The sequence below is a fragment of the Aphelocoma coerulescens genome, chromosome 20 (genome assembly GCF_041296385.1).
Source record: "Aphelocoma coerulescens isolate FSJ_1873_10779 chromosome 20, UR_Acoe_1.0, whole genome shotgun sequence".
Taxonomy (NCBI): Eukaryota; Metazoa; Chordata; class Aves; order Passeriformes; family Corvidae; genus Aphelocoma; species Aphelocoma coerulescens.
This window is the reverse complement of record NC_091033.1, coordinates 4,034,567-4,050,802: the sequence shown is the minus strand read 5'-3', so window position 1 is coordinate 4,050,802 and position 16,236 is coordinate 4,034,567. Positions and strand designations below refer to the sequence as shown.

Below are 16,236 nucleotides of genomic sequence, written 5' to 3'. Positions count from 1 at the left end.
TGAGAGAAGGCACTCAGTGTGGAGCCAGACACAGCAAAAGCAGATGCTGTTCCTGTGAGCCAGATCAGTTACAGCTGCACAGCCCAGCACTGAAATCAGCTCTTGGATCTTTGACCTCAAGTAACAGAATGAAAAAGGAAACTGATTTCCTGGTTTCCCTTTCCTAGCTGAGAATCCTGCTGTAAGGGACCTTGACTAATAGTTTCACATGTCATTTAGCTCAAAGGGATGCTTCTGGCTGTGATGGGAAAAGGAGAGGAAACTGCTGGGATGTCAAGGCTGAGCCGCCTGCCTTGGCCTCTGGTTCGCTCTCCCGCACTTTGCTTTTGCTTTGTATTCTTGTGTCTCTCCCCTTTGCACTTAGAAGGGGCCAAACTTGCATAAAGGATCAAGCAGAGAATCACCCTTCCAGCAGCCAGTGGTGGGAAGATTCCCTGTCCTGTGTCAGTGCAGGTATCAGGTCCCAGTTGCTGCAGAGCACTGTGGAAGCCAGGAGCATAATTGGGTATTGAGAGGGATAAGTCAAGTGTGTAAGCAACAGATTCACAAGTAGCTTTTGAAGGGGATGATCCAGGTGTATCCACCAGTTTTGGAACCCCTGTTCTACATGGGGCAGGAGCAGAGCTTGTATCAGTGGGGCTCTCCCAGCTCTTGTGGTTTCTCCACCAGGACCTTGTCTGCCATTGGAGCATGTGGTCACTTGTGCTGGCACAGAATGGCATGATTTACAGAATTTCTGCATTTCTGCATCCCAGAAGCCTTCCTGCTGTTTGTGTTGCTGGCGGAAGTGGTTGGTTTTGCTAGAATTTCGTCCTTAGTTTTGGAGTGCTCTGTTTGATGTGTTGAAGAAGTGAGGTTTCTGTTTCAGAGCTAGGCAGAGCCTGGCTGCAGTCCTGAGGGAGCACTGTCGTGCACCCCACTGGCATGGAGGTGCTTCCTGGCCTCTCCCCAGCACCAGTGTTGCTTTTCATTTGGCTGCACACACTAAGGGGACACTTTTCCAGAAGCACTGGCAGCTGAGAGTGATGTGATACCCCTATTCATCTACGGGTCACTGGAGTTTCTGTGCTGGCTGCCTTGGAGAGACCTGGAAAAGTGTCCCTGTCCTTCCAGAGTGTAGGAGGGTGCTGCTGCTCCACGTGTGAAGTCATGTCAAATTCTTTATGAATCTCTTGATCCTTTGGGAGTGCCACCACATTTGCATGTCTGAAGTGTTGAGTCACATTAAAATTAGCTGGTTTTTACTTCCGTAGCAAGCCATTTCCCTGGGGATGTGACATTCCTGTCCCTTCTCTGGGTGCAGCCCTTGGCTCGTCTTCCCATCAGAGTCTGGGCTGCAGGAGCCCAGAGTTGGTTCATGGAGGACCACGGGGAGAATAAGGCAGAGCAGGCATGACACTGAACAAACAGACAGGGGTGTATTTATATATGACCTTGGAAAATAAGGCAGCCCTTGGCATCCCATCCCATCAGGTGTCAGGTATTTGGGGCTGGGTGTTGCTGCACATTGGCCCATGTTTCATGCAGAGATATCTGCAGGCGTAAGCAGCCAGGAGTGAGGGAGCCATGCCATAAATCCCAGAGTGCTCCTGAGCCTGTGCACTCTTAGCTTTGGTTCTGTTGGACTCTTTTTGCCTCTCTGAAAGTGCCACGTAGTTCCATTTCACACATTCAGTTGCTTTCAGTAGTGGTCTACACAGGGGTGGGAACTTGAACTAATTTTCCTACTATTGGAGAACTTTAGTCCAGAATTTGATTTCTGGAGTTTGGTTTGCTCGGAAGGGCAGGTGAGGACATATTTGTTGGCCAGAGCAGTTTTCAGTCTCACTCTTACCTTGTACTTCCTGCACAGTAACAAATGTTATCTTGCTTTTCCAGGGAAGGGAATGAACCTGGAGAGTCCACAAAAATCACATACCGTGAGCTGTTGCACAAAGTCTGCCAGTTCGCCAATGTCCTCCGCAGCCAAGGTACACAGCTGAGGCAACAGGAGCACTGGATACTGGGGAGGCATTTGGCCAAGGGTTTGGAGATTGGGGTCACTTCCAGTCTATTGAGTAATTCTCAGCAATTTGCTCTGCAACCTGCAGATTCATTCTGGCTCTGTCTGTGAAAACAGATCAGTGCTGGTAATGTCAGCACTGGTACACTTCCTGTATAAGGAAGAAATTAGTGCTCAAAACTTCATGCTCTGGGGTTTTCCAACAAGCAGTGGGCTCTGGTTATTTTCCTGCTTCCTTCAGGGAGGCAGATGAGAACATGGAGTGTTCATTGCCATCATCTCTCAAGAGTCATTAGTGCTTGAAAGGCAAAACCCAAGGCTGCTTCAGTTCTAACTCCAGCTGAAGCTTTACTGTGTGCATATAAACGTGGAATTAAAATAATTTATTTCTATATCCTGTTCTTTTGCCATGTAATGTGCTCATTTTGGCAAATGCCATGTTCTCCTTCCCTCCATAGGGGTGAAGAAAGGAGACCGGGTTTCCATCTACCTGCCAATGATCCTGGAGCTGGTCGTAGCTATGCTTGCCTGTGCCAGGATTGGAGCTCTGCACTCTGTTGTGGTAGGAACAAGCTCTCTGTGCTGCCCTTGGTGCTGAGCTCTGAAGGGAGCAGCTCTTGGTTTTGGGAGAGGAGCTGGAAAGAGGAGTGCTGACCATGAGATGGATGGAAGCTTAATTAAAATGCTGCTGTTTCCCTGCATTAACTGTGCAATGAGCTCCTCCAGCTCTCTCCACCAGTGCCTGGTGGTGAATCATTTGCCTTGAGTGAGCTGCACAGCAGCTGTTGGGGTTTGGGGCTGGGTTTCTGTGTGTCCTTGCTGACTCTGCTGTGTGCTCTCTGGCAGTTTGCAGGTTTCTCTGCAGACTCCCTTTGCGAGCGGATCCTTGACTGCGGTTGCTCTCTCCTCATCACGGCAGGTAAAACACACATCTGAGCAACTCTCTTCCTGTTGCCTGGCTGACAGGTCTTTATTTTAAAAGCTGGAAGTGGAAGAGGGAGGGGCAGTGCCTCAGCTGAGCCTCCCAAGGTGGATGCTGTGCTGTAGCTGTGTCCAAGTGCTGCTTCCCACTCAGGAGATGTGGTGAAGCCTCTAAGCAGCCCCCCAGTTTGTCCTGTAAAGCTTGATGTCACCAGCTGCTAATAGCATGTTTCCAAACACTTCTCATCCATGTTCCTCCTCAAAGTCAGCCAGATGTTTGCAAGATGTATCATGAGGCAGACCTAATACAAGAATTCCCACCCTTCCCAGTTTTTTAAGGACATTTCTGCTGCAGCTCCCAGTCTTGTAAAGCAAAGGGTCAAGAATGTGGCAGTCGTTGCATGTAAGCCCACTGCATTTCCCCAGCTGTTTTTCCAACAGTGCAAGAAATAGTGGTTTTGTAAATTCCCATGGCATGAAACGCACCCACTAAACTGCAATCTGTGTTCTGGATGCATTAGATTATTTCCCACAGAATATTCCCAAGAGATTTGTCAGGTCAAACTGGGACCTCTCCCAGAGAAGGAATTCCACCGTTTCTTTTGGCATCGGTTTCTCTAGGCTAAAAAGGTGCATCAGGAAAGCTTTCCCATCAGCTGCTTGTCTGCTTCCCCTCACTCCAGTGCATGAGCTCTGCTCTGCCCTCCTGCAACTGCTTGTTGCTCCAGCTGTCCCAGGCTGCCTTAGCTGGGAAGCCCCTCTGATGTCTCCCTCACCATTTTGCAGATGCCTTTTATCGAGGGGACAAACTGGTCAACTTGAAGCACATTGCAGACGAAGCCATCCGGAAATGTAAAGACAGGTAAGTTTGGATTCCCTTGTAAAAAAGGGCATTGCTGCCAGAATCTGCTCCTGCACAAATGGGAGTTGTCATAGGTGGGCAGACTCTGCAGCAGGTCTGACACCAACAGTCATCAGATGTTACAGAGAGGGAAATAATCATGATGAAATGACTTTGCCAAGCTTACAGACACAGCATCTGTGTAGCTTGTGTGAGACTGAATGTGGGTTTGTGTGTTAGAGCAAACATGGAAATTCAGGGCAGATAGTCTGCACGTTAGAAATTCGAACTCTTTAAGAAAACTAAGTCTTTATGTCTGTAAAAATAGGTACCTGGGAGGACAGAAGTTGATCCTGAAGCTGGGAATTAACTGGTGGAGACTGTGTTGATACTCTGACAGGGTTGAAGGGAAATAAGATCATTCTGTCAGTGTTTTGTAGGCTGTCTTTGCCCTCACGAGGGGGCAAACACCTACGCCTTTCCTTGATGTATAATCAGGCTTTGGAAGCCTTTCCTCCCTCTGAGACAGTCAGTCATGCCTAGGGGTGGGAGCAGCCACTAATATCTCCTGGTAGGAGGGCTTGTTCCTGGTCACAGGCAGGCAAATTTGGGATTTGTAAGGACAGCAGTGTCCTTGGAGAGAGACTTGTGGGACCCCCACTTTCTCCCCAGGAATCACACCTGATAAATCCCCAATAAGTTGTGCACAGACTGTTCCTGCTCTCTGAGCTGTTCCTGTGGCTGGTGTCCTTGGAAGTTCATGGTGTACCTGCAGTTTGCATGGCAGCAAATGCTCCAGCTCAACAAAAGCAGCTCCAGGCTCCTGCCCTGCCTCCAGTGCTGCCTGTGAATCCCAGGAAGGGCTGACTCAGCCCCTGAGCAGCCCAGTGTGACAGCTCCTGCCTTTTACAGGGGATCCTCGTTGAAAAAGTGCATCGTGGTGAAGCACCTGGGCAGGGAAGAGATAACAGTGGATGGGACCTGCAGCAAGTCTCCCCCTCTGAAAAGGCTGTGCCAGGATGTGCAGGTGTGTTCCTGGTGGGATGAGAGGGGGGTTTTATTGCCGTGGGCCTGAGACCAGCAAATGGATCAGTACAAAACCACTGCAGTGATTCCCTGGACGCTCCTGTTCTGACTCTTGTTCCTGTTTTCTCCCCTCCTTACTGATGTTGCAGTGTGAGTGGTCTGAAAAATGGTTCCTTTTCCTTAACAAGATCTTCTCCTTGCTGTTTCCTTTAACACCCTCACCAAGCTGCCAGCCCACAGGACCCCTGGGTACATCTCCCAAAGCTCCTAGGGACAAGATGCCCATTTTCCTCTGCCCAGTACAAGACTTTTCCTTCCTAACCCTTTGTCTCTCTCCCCTTTTGTGCAAAGACCAGTGCTGTGCTGCACTGTAGCTGTGACATGGGAAGCAGGAGAGGAAACCCAGGAGATCTGTGCTCGTGGCATGGGCCCAGTGCAGCCCCCCAACAGGGCAGCAATCCTGTGCTGAGAGCAGTGCAGGGTGTGTGCAGCTGGCACAGGGGCTCTGTCAGCTCTCAGGCTGGGGCTTTCCCTTGCAGCTGAAAACAGATGAAAGGATGTGGGCCAGAGGCATGTGGTGAGATGGGGCTGGAAGGAGGAGAAGGTGGTGTGGAGCTGTGGCTGCCTGCTGATCTCCCGAGGCTGCTGAGCAGCCCCGCTGTGCCCAGCCCTTACCTGCTCCAAAGGCAGGTTACTTTCAGCTACCCCACAGCTCCAAATCTTGCAACATGGTCTTCTGTCCCTCTGTGTTGGGTGATTATTTGCACTGAGTTATCCCCAGGCTGTTCTGGCTCAGAAATGGGTTGTGTTTGGGGAGTATTTGAGCTTTAGACTCTGCTTTCAGGCGGAGTGGTCTGTGCATTTCCCTGGAACAAGAAGTCCAGCAGCTTCTCTACCTTCAAGTTACTTTTCCTCGTTCAGCTGTGTTAATTTTATTGGGGTGTTGCTCTGTGTTTGACAGCCTGGCCATGTTCCTTGCCCTGCTCTGCCCCTTCTCTTGTGAGGGCAGGGTAGATGCAAGGGAATGGGAAAACGGGGGCAGACCAGAGTTCCTGTGTGAGGTTTCCCTGGCAGAGTGGTTGCAGGGCAGCCTGTCCCTGTGCTGGTTCCAGTAGGTGAGGTGAGGTTTTTGTGCAGAATGTCCTGGGGGGTGGCTGGAGGGTGTCTCTTACCCTTTGGCTCTCTCTGCTCTACTTGTTTAGACACTTTATTAAGGATTCTTTCCCTTGTGGATGCATTTTTACTGTGCCATTGGCTTGTGTGAGGCTATTGGATGGTCTGTGGGTTGTGTGCTGGCTCTGTGCCTCTGTGCCAGCCATGTGCAGGAAGTGGCCTTGGGGACTTACCCTGGAGGCAGCTGGCACCCAGGGAAGGTGATGGAAATGAGCAGGCTTCTGCTCAGAGGGCATCTCCTGGCCTGGCCCTGGATCTGAGCGTTTTCCAGGCTGCCAGGGTGATTTCCCAGCATCCGGGCCTGTGGGCTTCCAGCTCCCTGCTTGCAAAGCCCAGTGTGGATCCTCCACTTCCAAGATTTCACACCCTCTTTGTGGATTTTTAACAGGAAAAAAAGACTGAAAGCTCACAGAGACTCCATCCCAAGGTATTTACACACAGCACTGCCTTCCTCTTTTTGGCACCTCCCCTCTGCTTCCCATGCAGCTCCTCACCTCCCCTAACTGGTCTGGCTGCAGGGCCACACGTGCCCTCCTAACCGGGCTACCAGCAGCTGCATGTCAGTGACAGACCCCACCCAGCTTGCCAGAGCTGCCCACGGCGTGGGGTGAATGCAATGCCACCAGTGCTTCCAGAAACAGACCCACATCAGTGACCCCTGGGCACAGGCCAGCGTGCTGCCAGGGGAATGCAGAGCCTCTGGGAGGCAGTGTCAGCATCCAGGTCAGGGTTTGGCTCTCTGCCCATCAACAGCAGCTCTCACAACGCACTTCCCTTTGCGGGGAGGCTGGCAGGGGTCACCTGCAGCTTCCTGGCCACAGGCAGCAAACCTGGAGCTCCAGAGCCAGCATGTGGACTCTGCCTGCCTCATGTGGCTTCTGGAACCCCGGAGTGGGCAGGCAAAGACACACAGTGCCATGGGGCTGACCTCCTCCCTGGGGCACTGGAGACTGGGTGCTAAATCAGGGATCCTTCAAGGAGGGATGCAAGAGAAAACTGCTGGATGCCTTTGGGCTTGTTTACCTGGTGCCTTGCCTGGGACCTTGCTGGTGGGACAGAATTGTGGAAACTGCTTTCCCAGGTAAAACCAGGAGCCCTGGGGGTCCGTGAAGGCTTTCCAAGTGGGCCCAGTTGTGCCAAGCTGTCAAGCAGCTGGTGTCCCGGGCACCACATGTGTGGGAGCTGTGTGCTGGGCTGTGGGGTCCTGGTGCCTCCAGATGTCAAATGAACATCTTTAGGGCTGCACAGAGTCACCCTGCACCCCCGTGGCTGCTCTCTGTGCACCCCAGCTGAAGGAGCTGTGGGGAGTCTGGCGCTGTGAGGAGGAAATGTGCAGGAGTCTGGGTCAGGTGCCTGCCCTCACTGAGATGGGAGAAGTGAAGGTCTGAGCGGAGTCTGGGGCATGTTCCCTGCACAGCTTCCCCCAAGCTTCTCTGAGGAAAGGCGAGAAGGTCAGGGGAAGTTAAGTTTTGCCCTGAGCTGTGCCACCACCCTGGAGAGGTGGACAGCCAGAACAACCCTCAGGGTGAGCTCAGCCCATCAGCCTCAGGTGCTGGTGGCTCTGTCACAGTTCTGGCATCTTCAGTCAGCCAGCGCTGGGTGGCTCTCTCTGTATTGGTGCAGTCACTTCTTACCAGGGTAGTTATTACCCAAAAACCCAGAGAACAGATTTTTTGGGAGGCCTGCAGGTCCAAGCAGTGTGATCCCACCATGCTGCTGTTTGTCTCGGGCCGTGCTGCTGTCAGGATCCCCACAGGTGGCTGTGGGACAGGTGGCTGAGTGGCTGTGCTTGCTGCTTCGCTGTGGGACTGCAGCTCGGGGCAGCCCCACAGGGCAGGAGGAGCCTGTTTGTGGGAACAGCCCAGAGCAGCTGCTACTGCAGGGCCTGTCCTGGCTGCTGCTGCTGCCCACGGGGATTCATCGCCGTTACCTGCGGTCTGGACACTCTGCTTCAGGTGTTGCAGGCAGACTGTGTTTAAAGGTTTTCCTCGTGGCTGTGGGCTGTGAAAAGGAGCTTCTGGAGTGGGAGCTGCAGCTCTGGTGCATGGTTTGCAGCAGGCTGTGCTGTGAACATCTCCCTCGGTGGCCCGTGAGGGGGGCGAGGTTTGGGCTGTGCTTCTCATCCCCCTTCTCTTGTTTTTGGACAAGCCTGTTTCCAATCTTGTGCTTTCCTCAGGCCCCCTGGAACCCAGATGTGGACACGTGGTGGCACGAGCTGATGAGTGGTGCCAGCACGGAGTGTGAGCCCGAGTGGTGCGATGCCGAGGACGAGCTCTTCATCCTCTACACGAGCGGCTCCACTGGAAAACCCAAGGTGTGCTCCCAGCTCCCTGCACGGGACAGGCCAAGCCACAGGAGCCCCTCAGCTGGGGGAACTGGTGAGGGGGGAGTTGGGAGGCCCCAGCAGGAAGAGGAGCCACAGAGGTCTTGGGAAAAGGGCTGTCTGTGCTCGTCATTCCTGCTCAGCTGCTGTTGGAGCTCAGTGATGTTCAGCTGGGCCTGGCAGGGTGAGGGTGTGGGTGGGAGCTCACCCTGACACCCCTGTGCCTTCTCCTCGCAGGGTGTGCTGCACACCGTGGGTGGGTACATGATTTTTGCTGCCACCTCGTTCAAATACGTGTTTGATTACCAACCTGAGGATGTGTACTGGTGCACGGCCGACATCGGATGGATAACGGGCCATTCCTACCTCACCTACGGGCCCCTGGCCAACGGGGCCACCAGCGTGTTGGTGAGTGCTGCGTGCTTCACTCCAGGAAAAGGGAGCTGGTGGTGCTGAGCTGCATCCCTGCACTGCTCTGTGATGGTGTGCAGGGCTCTGGGAGCACTGGTGGTGCTCTCCAGGGAGGGCACGGTGACTGCTCACAGGGGTAGTTTGCACATGGCTTTTGGCTGGTTAATTTTTCAAATGCTCCCTGTTTCTTTCCCATAGAAGTACAAGCCTTGTGTACCAATGGAACCAGGGATGTTCTGAGTTAATGGAAAAACTGGATCAGGGGCTGGTGTTTTCCCTGCTGATGCTGATTTGACAACTTGTTGTTTAACTCCTGTGCCTGTATCTCTCTTGGCAATGTAACAGATCAGGGAGCCAGAGACCTGTGCCCAAAATCCCCAGGGAAATGCAAACAGGAAAATCACTGTTATGGTGGAGGGGCCTTTAGGGAGTTCCTTGTACTTTGGGTTGTGATTCTGTCACAGTGTTGGACCTCCTTCCCTTTGCCATGTGGGCAAAGTCATTTGGGCTGGTGGAACTGTGTCACTGTGGTGGCCACCCAAGTGCCCATGCTGCAAGGGGGTGTCAGGGGACATCTGCTGGACAACTGGGGTGGGATGATGCCAACTCCATCCCAAGGAGGCAGTGAGGGGGGTCCTTGACCTGGGCTGGTTCCACTGTGTGGTACCCTGTTGGGGTGGCTCAGGCCAGTACCCCTGTAAGGACATGGTGGGGTCCAGCTGCTGTTTGGCTCCTCCTGCTTGGGCAGGTGCTGCAGGTGTGGAGCAGTGAGAAACAGCTGTGTCACTGCTCTGTCTCCTGCTCAGTTTGAAGGTGTCCCCACCTACCCAGATGTCGGAAGAATGTGGAGCATCATTGACAAGTACAAGGTGACCAAGTTCTACACAGCACCCACGGCCATCCGGCTGCTGATGAAGTACGGCGAGGAGCCCGTCAAAAAGTGAGTGCCAGTCCCAGTGGCATGAGGACATTGGCTGTGCACAGCAGGGTTGAGTGGGAGCTGCCAAAGTGACCCGGTCTCCTCTCTTCCCCTATGGAAGAGTGCTGAGAAAGTTCTGAGCTGTACCTGCAAAGTCCATTTTGGGTAGCCCAGGGGTTCCTGCAGGCTCTGCTGTGCAGCAGGCTCACAGCTGCTGCTCTCCACGGCCTCCTGAATCCCTGCCAGCCCCCTCCTCTCTGCAGGCACAGCAGGAAGTCTCTGAAGGTGCTGGGGACTGTGGGTGAGCCCATCAACCCCGAGGCCTGGCTGTGGTACTACCGTGTGGTGGGAGAGGAGAGGTGTCCCATTGTGGACACGTTCTGGCAGACAGAGACGGTGAGTCCTAGCTGGGTGTCCCTGGCACCTCTCTGTCCCTTGTGCTCCCTGCAGGGCCTCTTGGCAGGTTTCACTTAGTGGGGTTTTGGGTCTGTGGGTCTACTTGTTTGGCCTGCCCAGGAAACTCTGGTGTGCCCCTTCTCTTCCTATCCTGGAACTCAAACAGGCTCCAAGGGGAAACCTTCCTCTCCAAGGGTCTCTTCCAAACTGTGCTCTGGATGCTGCTCTTCTTCCCCTCTTTCTCTCCCCTAGCTCCAAAGCTTTGTGCCCAGACAGACTCTCCATTGTGCCATTCCCAGGGCCCATCTCCACGCCTGCCCTGAGCAGCCTTGCCTGGGATGTGCTGTTCCCAGAGCTGATGGCACAGCTCAGGGATGGGCTGGCATGGCCCAAACTCACCGGTTTTTGCCTCTCTTGGCAGGGAGGCCACATGCTGACACCCCTTCCTGCTGCCACCCCCATGAAGCCAGGCTCTGCTGTGAGTACTTGTGTTCTCCCCATGAGCCTCAGCAGGGCCCTGTCTGTGCCATGGCTGGGTGCTTGCAGCCTGCCAGGGGGTGGGGGGACAGTGGGGAGGTGACCACCAGCCAAATCCCAGGGCTGGCCCCTGCAGCCACACTCATGGGTCCCGTGTACCACAGCTCTTTGCTCTGCCTGCCAATCCTGCTGGTTCACAGGGGTCTAATGCAGGGGCTCACCTCCATCTCTCCTTTCTCCCTGCTCCTCATGGCAGACATTCCCCTTTTTCGGTGTGGTCCCTGCCATCCTGAGCGAGTCGGGGGAAGAGCTGGAAGGAGAAGCAGAAGGTTACCTGGTAAGGAAGGGCTGATCTTCCCCACCCTCCCTTTGTCCATTCCCTGTGAGCTCTGGGACATTCCTGGTAGACTACCCACATCTTTTGGCCCAGGGAAGGGGTAGAGTCACTATCCCTGGAATGTGTGGAGGTGGCACTTGAGGACATGGTTTAGTGGTGAATGTGGGTGATGGTTGGACTTTTCCAACCTTAAAAAATTTGTGATTCTACCTCCACTAACTCTGGTCCACACAAAGAGCCCCCTGGGGTGGTGGGAACTCCCTTCAAGGCCATAACTTTTTGGGAGCTTTTACAGCTGATCACTGAATGAACTTGCACATATGGGCAAGGCAGGAGGATGGGAACAACTCCTCAGCCAAGCTCCTTCCCCCTGGCCAGAGCTGGTGAGACTTTCCCAGTGGATCAGCACTGGCAGCGAGTGTCTGAGTGCTACTCATGGCTGTCTCTGACATCTCTGTGACAGTGGTGCAGCCCTGGGTTATTGGGGTGGCTCTCACTGCCCCAGCTCTGTGGTTTTCACCCCCAGGTGTTTAAGCAGCCCTGGCCAGGGATCATGCGCACGCTCTACGGAAAGCACCAGCAGTTTGAAACCGTTTACTTCAAGAAGTTCCCTGGGTACTACGTGACAGGCGATGGTAAGGGCGTCCAGGCTGCTGTGGTCACAGGGGCCTGGGGACAGCAGTGGAAATCTTGCCCTGTCCTGCCCTCAGAATCCTTTATCAGTTGCTCTGAGGGCTGGCACTGCTGCCTCACACTCATTTCTGGCTATTTTTAGGTTGCAGGAGAGATAAAGATGGTTATTACTGGATCACAGGGCGAATTGATGACATGTTGAATGTTTCTGGTAAGAAGGAGTTTTGTCTTCAGTGGGGACCAGTGCACTTTCTGACACCTTGCTTTGTGACACTTCTGCATCCGTTTCAAAAGCCACCTGGTTTATGGGGACGGTTCTGCATCTGTGATTCTGCCCAGCAACCTGTCCTCAAAGTGGATCCAGTTGCTGGGTCAGGGTTATTTCAGGGTTATTACAGGGACACACAAGCCTGTGACTTGGTGACTTGCTGCACCATTTTCCCTGGAGACGATGCCCTGGAAGGAATGAACCTTCTGTAACCAGCCAGGGTACCTCTGTGCTGAAGGATTTAGGGCCACAGGGAATCACAGAGTTTGGGCAGGACCATGGGGTTGCTAATCCAACCTGCTGCTTCATGGAGGGCTCACCTCAAAGCTGGATCAGGCTGCTCAGAGCTCTGAAGACTCTCCTACCTCTCTTGACTGAGTCTTCGAGATTCAGCTGCTTCTCAGTCCATCATTTTCCATATACTCTGTTTAATAGTTCCCTCCCTCCTTTCCTGGAGCCTGTGGCCTCCAGGTTACATCCTGCTGGCTCTGAGGTGTTGCTTTACTTTTCCCTGGATCAAACTAGACTCTTCCACCTGACCAGCGGTGCTTAATTCTCCAATTGATCGTTCTGGGAGTTGACCACCTTCCTGTGGCTTTCCCTGACAGCAGTGCCAGGGTGGGATGTCAGAGCACAGGTGCAGGAGCAGAGGTGTGCAGGAGTGAGTTGTGCCCCTGCCCCAAGATGTGGAGTGTCATTGCCCCTCCCCACAGCAGTGAGCTGGAGCCTGGACTCTCCAGATCCAACCTCTTCCTCTGCACCTTCCAGCTGACCATGTGGGCAGGTCTCCTCCTGCCAAATCCAGCTCCTCCTCAGCCTGTGCTTTGGAAGGGCATCACTGTGAACTGTCCATGATCTGTTCCAGAAAGAAGCCTAAAGGTGGGAGGGAGAACAGCCAGGGGAGGTGGCTGCTGCGGGTGAGTGACACCTGGCAGCTTCCAGAGCACTGCAGAAATGAGTTCACTCTCCCAACTCTTGTCCTTTCCCAAGCACATCAAACTGATGCTTTCAGACCTGTAGTTTAGGGCCTTTTACAGCCTCAGGCCTCTTCCTGCAGGTCTGTAAAGCTCTGCCTCCCCCTTGTTTCCAGGTCACTTGCTGAGCACGGCGGAGGTGGAGTCGGCCCTGCTGGAGCACGCGGCGGTGGCCGAGGCTGCCGTGGTCAGCCACCCGCACCCCCTGAAGGGCGAGTGCCTCTACTGCTTCGTGACCCTGAGAGAGGGCCACGAGTTCACCAAGAACCTCACAGATGAGCTCAAAAAACAAGGTAGCAACAGCCAAATACTGGGGAGCAGGCAGGGGGAGGACAGGGGATGGAGGAGTTAAGGGCTCGGGTGCCTGCAGGAGATGCCTGTGGTCTGGGGAATGCAGCGTGGACAACTGCCACGAGGTGCCTCTTGATTACAGAGCATGGCTGACAAAGACTAAAATTAGTTCTCCCGGCCTTTGGCTGCTCATGTGATGCCATCTCTGCCTCGTGGGAGCTGGCAGCCCTGTGAGGGACTGGGGTACTCAGCAGCCTTTTGTTTGCAGCAGGGCTCTCCCTGGCAGACTGGAACATCCCGGGAGGATCACTGGGCTTCTTTGGGGTGGTGCTCTGGGTGTTTGTGCTCCACTCTCAAGGAGCTGTTTCACTGCAGACTGCAGCATTGAATACACAAAACGAACCTGCCCAGCAGTGAATCAATCCCTGCTCTGTCAAAATGGTCGTGGTGATGGTTGTAGCCATTAGGGAAGGTCTCTGGAAGATGGAGGGAATGAAAAGATGAATGTTCTCAGTGTTGGGGAGATGTGCTTATGGCCCTGTTGGCATTGCAGGTCTTGCTGTCCCCTCCCACCGTGTGGAGGCCCAGGTGCAGCAACCCCAGGCACTGCCCTGCCAGGTGCTCCAGGAGCTGGGCTCTGTGTCTTACCACACATCCTTTCCAGGCAGGATAGAAGGTTATCTCCTCACCCCTACATTGGAAATCTCTATTTTTTTGCAGTCAGAGAAAAAATCGGGCCGATAGCAACACCTGATTACATCCAGTATGCCCCCAGCCTGCCCAAAACCCGCTCAGGTGAGTTCCAGGGATGGTGCTGGGGAGGACTGGGCAGCTCCTGCCACTGAAAGTTGATCAGCCCTGCACTGCTTGTCCAGGGCTGCTCAGATTAGGGAGGGTGCAAGCTCAGGGCGAGCAGGATGTGCAGGTCTGGTACTTCCCACTTCTGCTAAGGATGCTGAAGAGATCCTGACTCCTGGGGAGAGGGACGTTTTATATGGGCAGATAATGAAGGACAAGGGGTGATGGTGTTAAACTGCTGGGGGGCAGGTGTAGATTAAACAGACGTAAGGAAGGAATTGTTCCCTGGGAGGGTGGGCAGGCCCTGGCACAGGGTGCCCACAGAAGCTGTGGCTGCCCCTGGATCCCTGGGAGTGCAAGGCCAGGTTGGACAGGGCTTGGAGCAACCTGGGCTAGTAGGTGTCCCTGCCCATGGCAGGGGTTTGGAATGAGATGGGCTTTAAGGTCCTTTCCAACCCAAACCATGCTGGGATTCTGATTCCTGCTTCCCTTTCTTGGCTGTCATTACAGGAAAGATCACCAGACGGATATTAAGGAAGATTGCCAAAAATGACCAAGATCTGGGGGACATCTCCACCTTGGCAGACCCAGGCATCATCAAACACCTTTTCAACAGCAGATGTGACACTAAGCAGTAGCAGCAGGACCTGTCCCTGCTGAGCAGAACAGTGGCAGTGGCACCTGATGAGCAGGTCCCTCCAACAGCCACTGCCTGCCCAGGAAGGAAACCTTCACCTGTTGAATTGAATGTATCAATCGTAGGAACGAGGAGAGTCTGGCTCTGGAGAGGCTGTGTCCATGCCCTGGATGCGGTGTCTGTCATGTTCCAGATGGATGTCACACATCTGAGGGTCAGCCTGGTGCACAGAGGGACTCATCCTCCTTTTTCAGCACCTCATTCTTGATTTTAATTTAATTTGGGGGGGCGGGGGAGAGGACGTTAATTTACTTTATGTCCTGGAGGGGCCCTGGCACCTTGTGCCCAGTGGGAAGGAGCTTTGGGGGTTGGAGGGGAAGTGGTGCTGGAGTTACTCAATGCAGGCAGGCCTGGGAGATGCATCTGCCACTGCCCACAGAGCAGCTGAGCTTCCTTCTGTCCTCGGAGTGCTGCAGGCTGAGGAGCACTGCAACAGCCACACCATCCCTGCACAGCTCAGCTTGTCCTGCATCCACTGTCCTGCTGCTAGCACGGCTTCCCGGGGCTTCCAAGGGAGTGGGGCAAGGCTCCAGGGAGCTCTGGGCTTTAAACAGGTTTTTTTGGGCAATCTGATACCAAGAGCTGCTGCTTCCTAACTGTGTTGTGCCAGCTGCTTCGTTGTTCCCAGTCCAGGGTCCTTCACTGGCCATGGACACTACAGGCAGCCAGGAAGGGAAAAGCCTTGGTGTGACATGTTCCATGGAGCCCCGGTTCCTCCAGCCCTGCTGCCACCAGCTCACAGCTGAACCAGAGCTGGAGCAGCTGGATGCTCCCTTTGTGTCCTGGGGGAGGATTGGAGAGGAAATGGAGCCAGGCAGAGGCACCTTTCTCATGGCACCACGACCACTGCTACAGCAGATAAACCAAGGCAGGCAGGGCTGTGGGAGCCCTACACATCTCTTCATCAGGAAAAAATGATGGGAGATGTTTAAAGTCAGTGTTTGCTTGTATCTGATGTGGCTTAAGAATGATGAGAGCTAAAGGACCCCAAACCTCTTATCCAAGAGCCTGAACACCACCAGTCCTGCCAAAGCCATCCTTCCTCCAGTGAAGGACATTTAACTCCAGCCAGGGCTGAGCTGGAGCTGATACCTCCTTTACAATGTCTGTATGAAAACTGCATGTGAACTGTTCGATTTTGCACTTAAACCAAAGGAGAACTGGGCTTTAAAACTTGCTACAACAGCTGTTTTGGGGAGTGCCAGTGGACAGGCATTACCTGCAACCCGAGCTGACGTGGGGCTGGAAAGGAGGAGCAGCTGCTTCTGGGTTGGGGTGCTCAAGGCAGGTGTTGGGGTGCTCGACTGGGCTGTTGGCCAAGTCCCAAATCTCACTTGCTACCTGCTGCTCTCACTGGCACAGCACCTGTGTCACCTGTAACCCCGGTGCCTGCCCATGTCCCATGTGCCCCCACAGCTCTGTACCACTGGATTGTGCCACCTTGGTGACAAGGATTCCCACATCATCCTTCCTCCTGTTAACTCTTTGTCAGCTATGTAATTTTGGCTGGAAACAGCGAGAATTTAATGCAAAATGAAATAAAATTCAAGAAGACAAAATGGAAACAGGCATGGAGTGTGTGTGGGTGGGAGGTGCTTGTGTGCTCTTGGGTTTGGGGTGCTCAGTGCAGGTGGGAGTGGCTGTGCCAGAAACCAGGACTGGCTTTTGGGATGGGGAGGTGCAGGTTCCTGCCAGCATGATGTTTTTCCATGGATTGGGATTTAGTGTGGCTGTGTGTGCTGGCTTCAG

At 53.8% G+C, this 16,236-nt stretch overlaps 1 protein-coding gene across 2 annotated transcripts in view; it reads left to right on the top strand.

The window, feature by feature from the left end:
- The window catches only part of ACSS2 (acyl-CoA synthetase short chain family member 2), a 31,557-nt gene extending 15,505 nt beyond the window's left edge, over nt 1–16,052 (top strand). The window contains exons 3-19 of one of the 2 annotated variants that reach the window (XM_069034463.1): nt 1,879–1,970; nt 2,461–2,564; nt 2,849–2,921; nt 3,710–3,785; nt 4,677–4,791; nt 6,352–6,390; nt 8,140–8,277; nt 8,524–8,694; nt 9,504–9,637; nt 9,880–10,012; nt 10,434–10,490; nt 10,746–10,826; nt 11,353–11,461; nt 11,602–11,670; nt 12,818–12,994; nt 13,713–13,787; nt 14,301–16,052. In XM_069034463.1, the coding sequence (XP_068890564.1) occupies nt 1,879–1,970; nt 2,461–2,564; nt 2,849–2,921; nt 3,710–3,785; nt 4,677–4,791; nt 6,352–6,390; nt 8,140–8,277; nt 8,524–8,694; nt 9,504–9,637; nt 9,880–10,012; nt 10,434–10,490; nt 10,746–10,826; nt 11,353–11,461; nt 11,602–11,670; nt 12,818–12,994; nt 13,713–13,787; nt 14,301–14,428 (1,771 nt within the window). In that variant the 3' untranslated portion in view covers nt 14,429–16,052. The remainder of the gene's footprint in view (nt 1–1,878; nt 1,971–2,460; nt 2,565–2,848; nt 2,922–3,709; nt 3,786–4,676; nt 4,792–6,351; nt 6,391–8,139; nt 8,278–8,523; nt 8,695–9,503; nt 9,638–9,879; nt 10,013–10,433; nt 10,491–10,745; nt 10,827–11,352; nt 11,462–11,601; nt 11,671–12,817; nt 12,995–13,712; nt 13,788–14,300) is intronic. The other variant, XM_069034465.1, reaches the window with a different exon arrangement.
- The last annotated feature ends 184 nt before the right edge of the window (nt 16,053–16,236 follow it).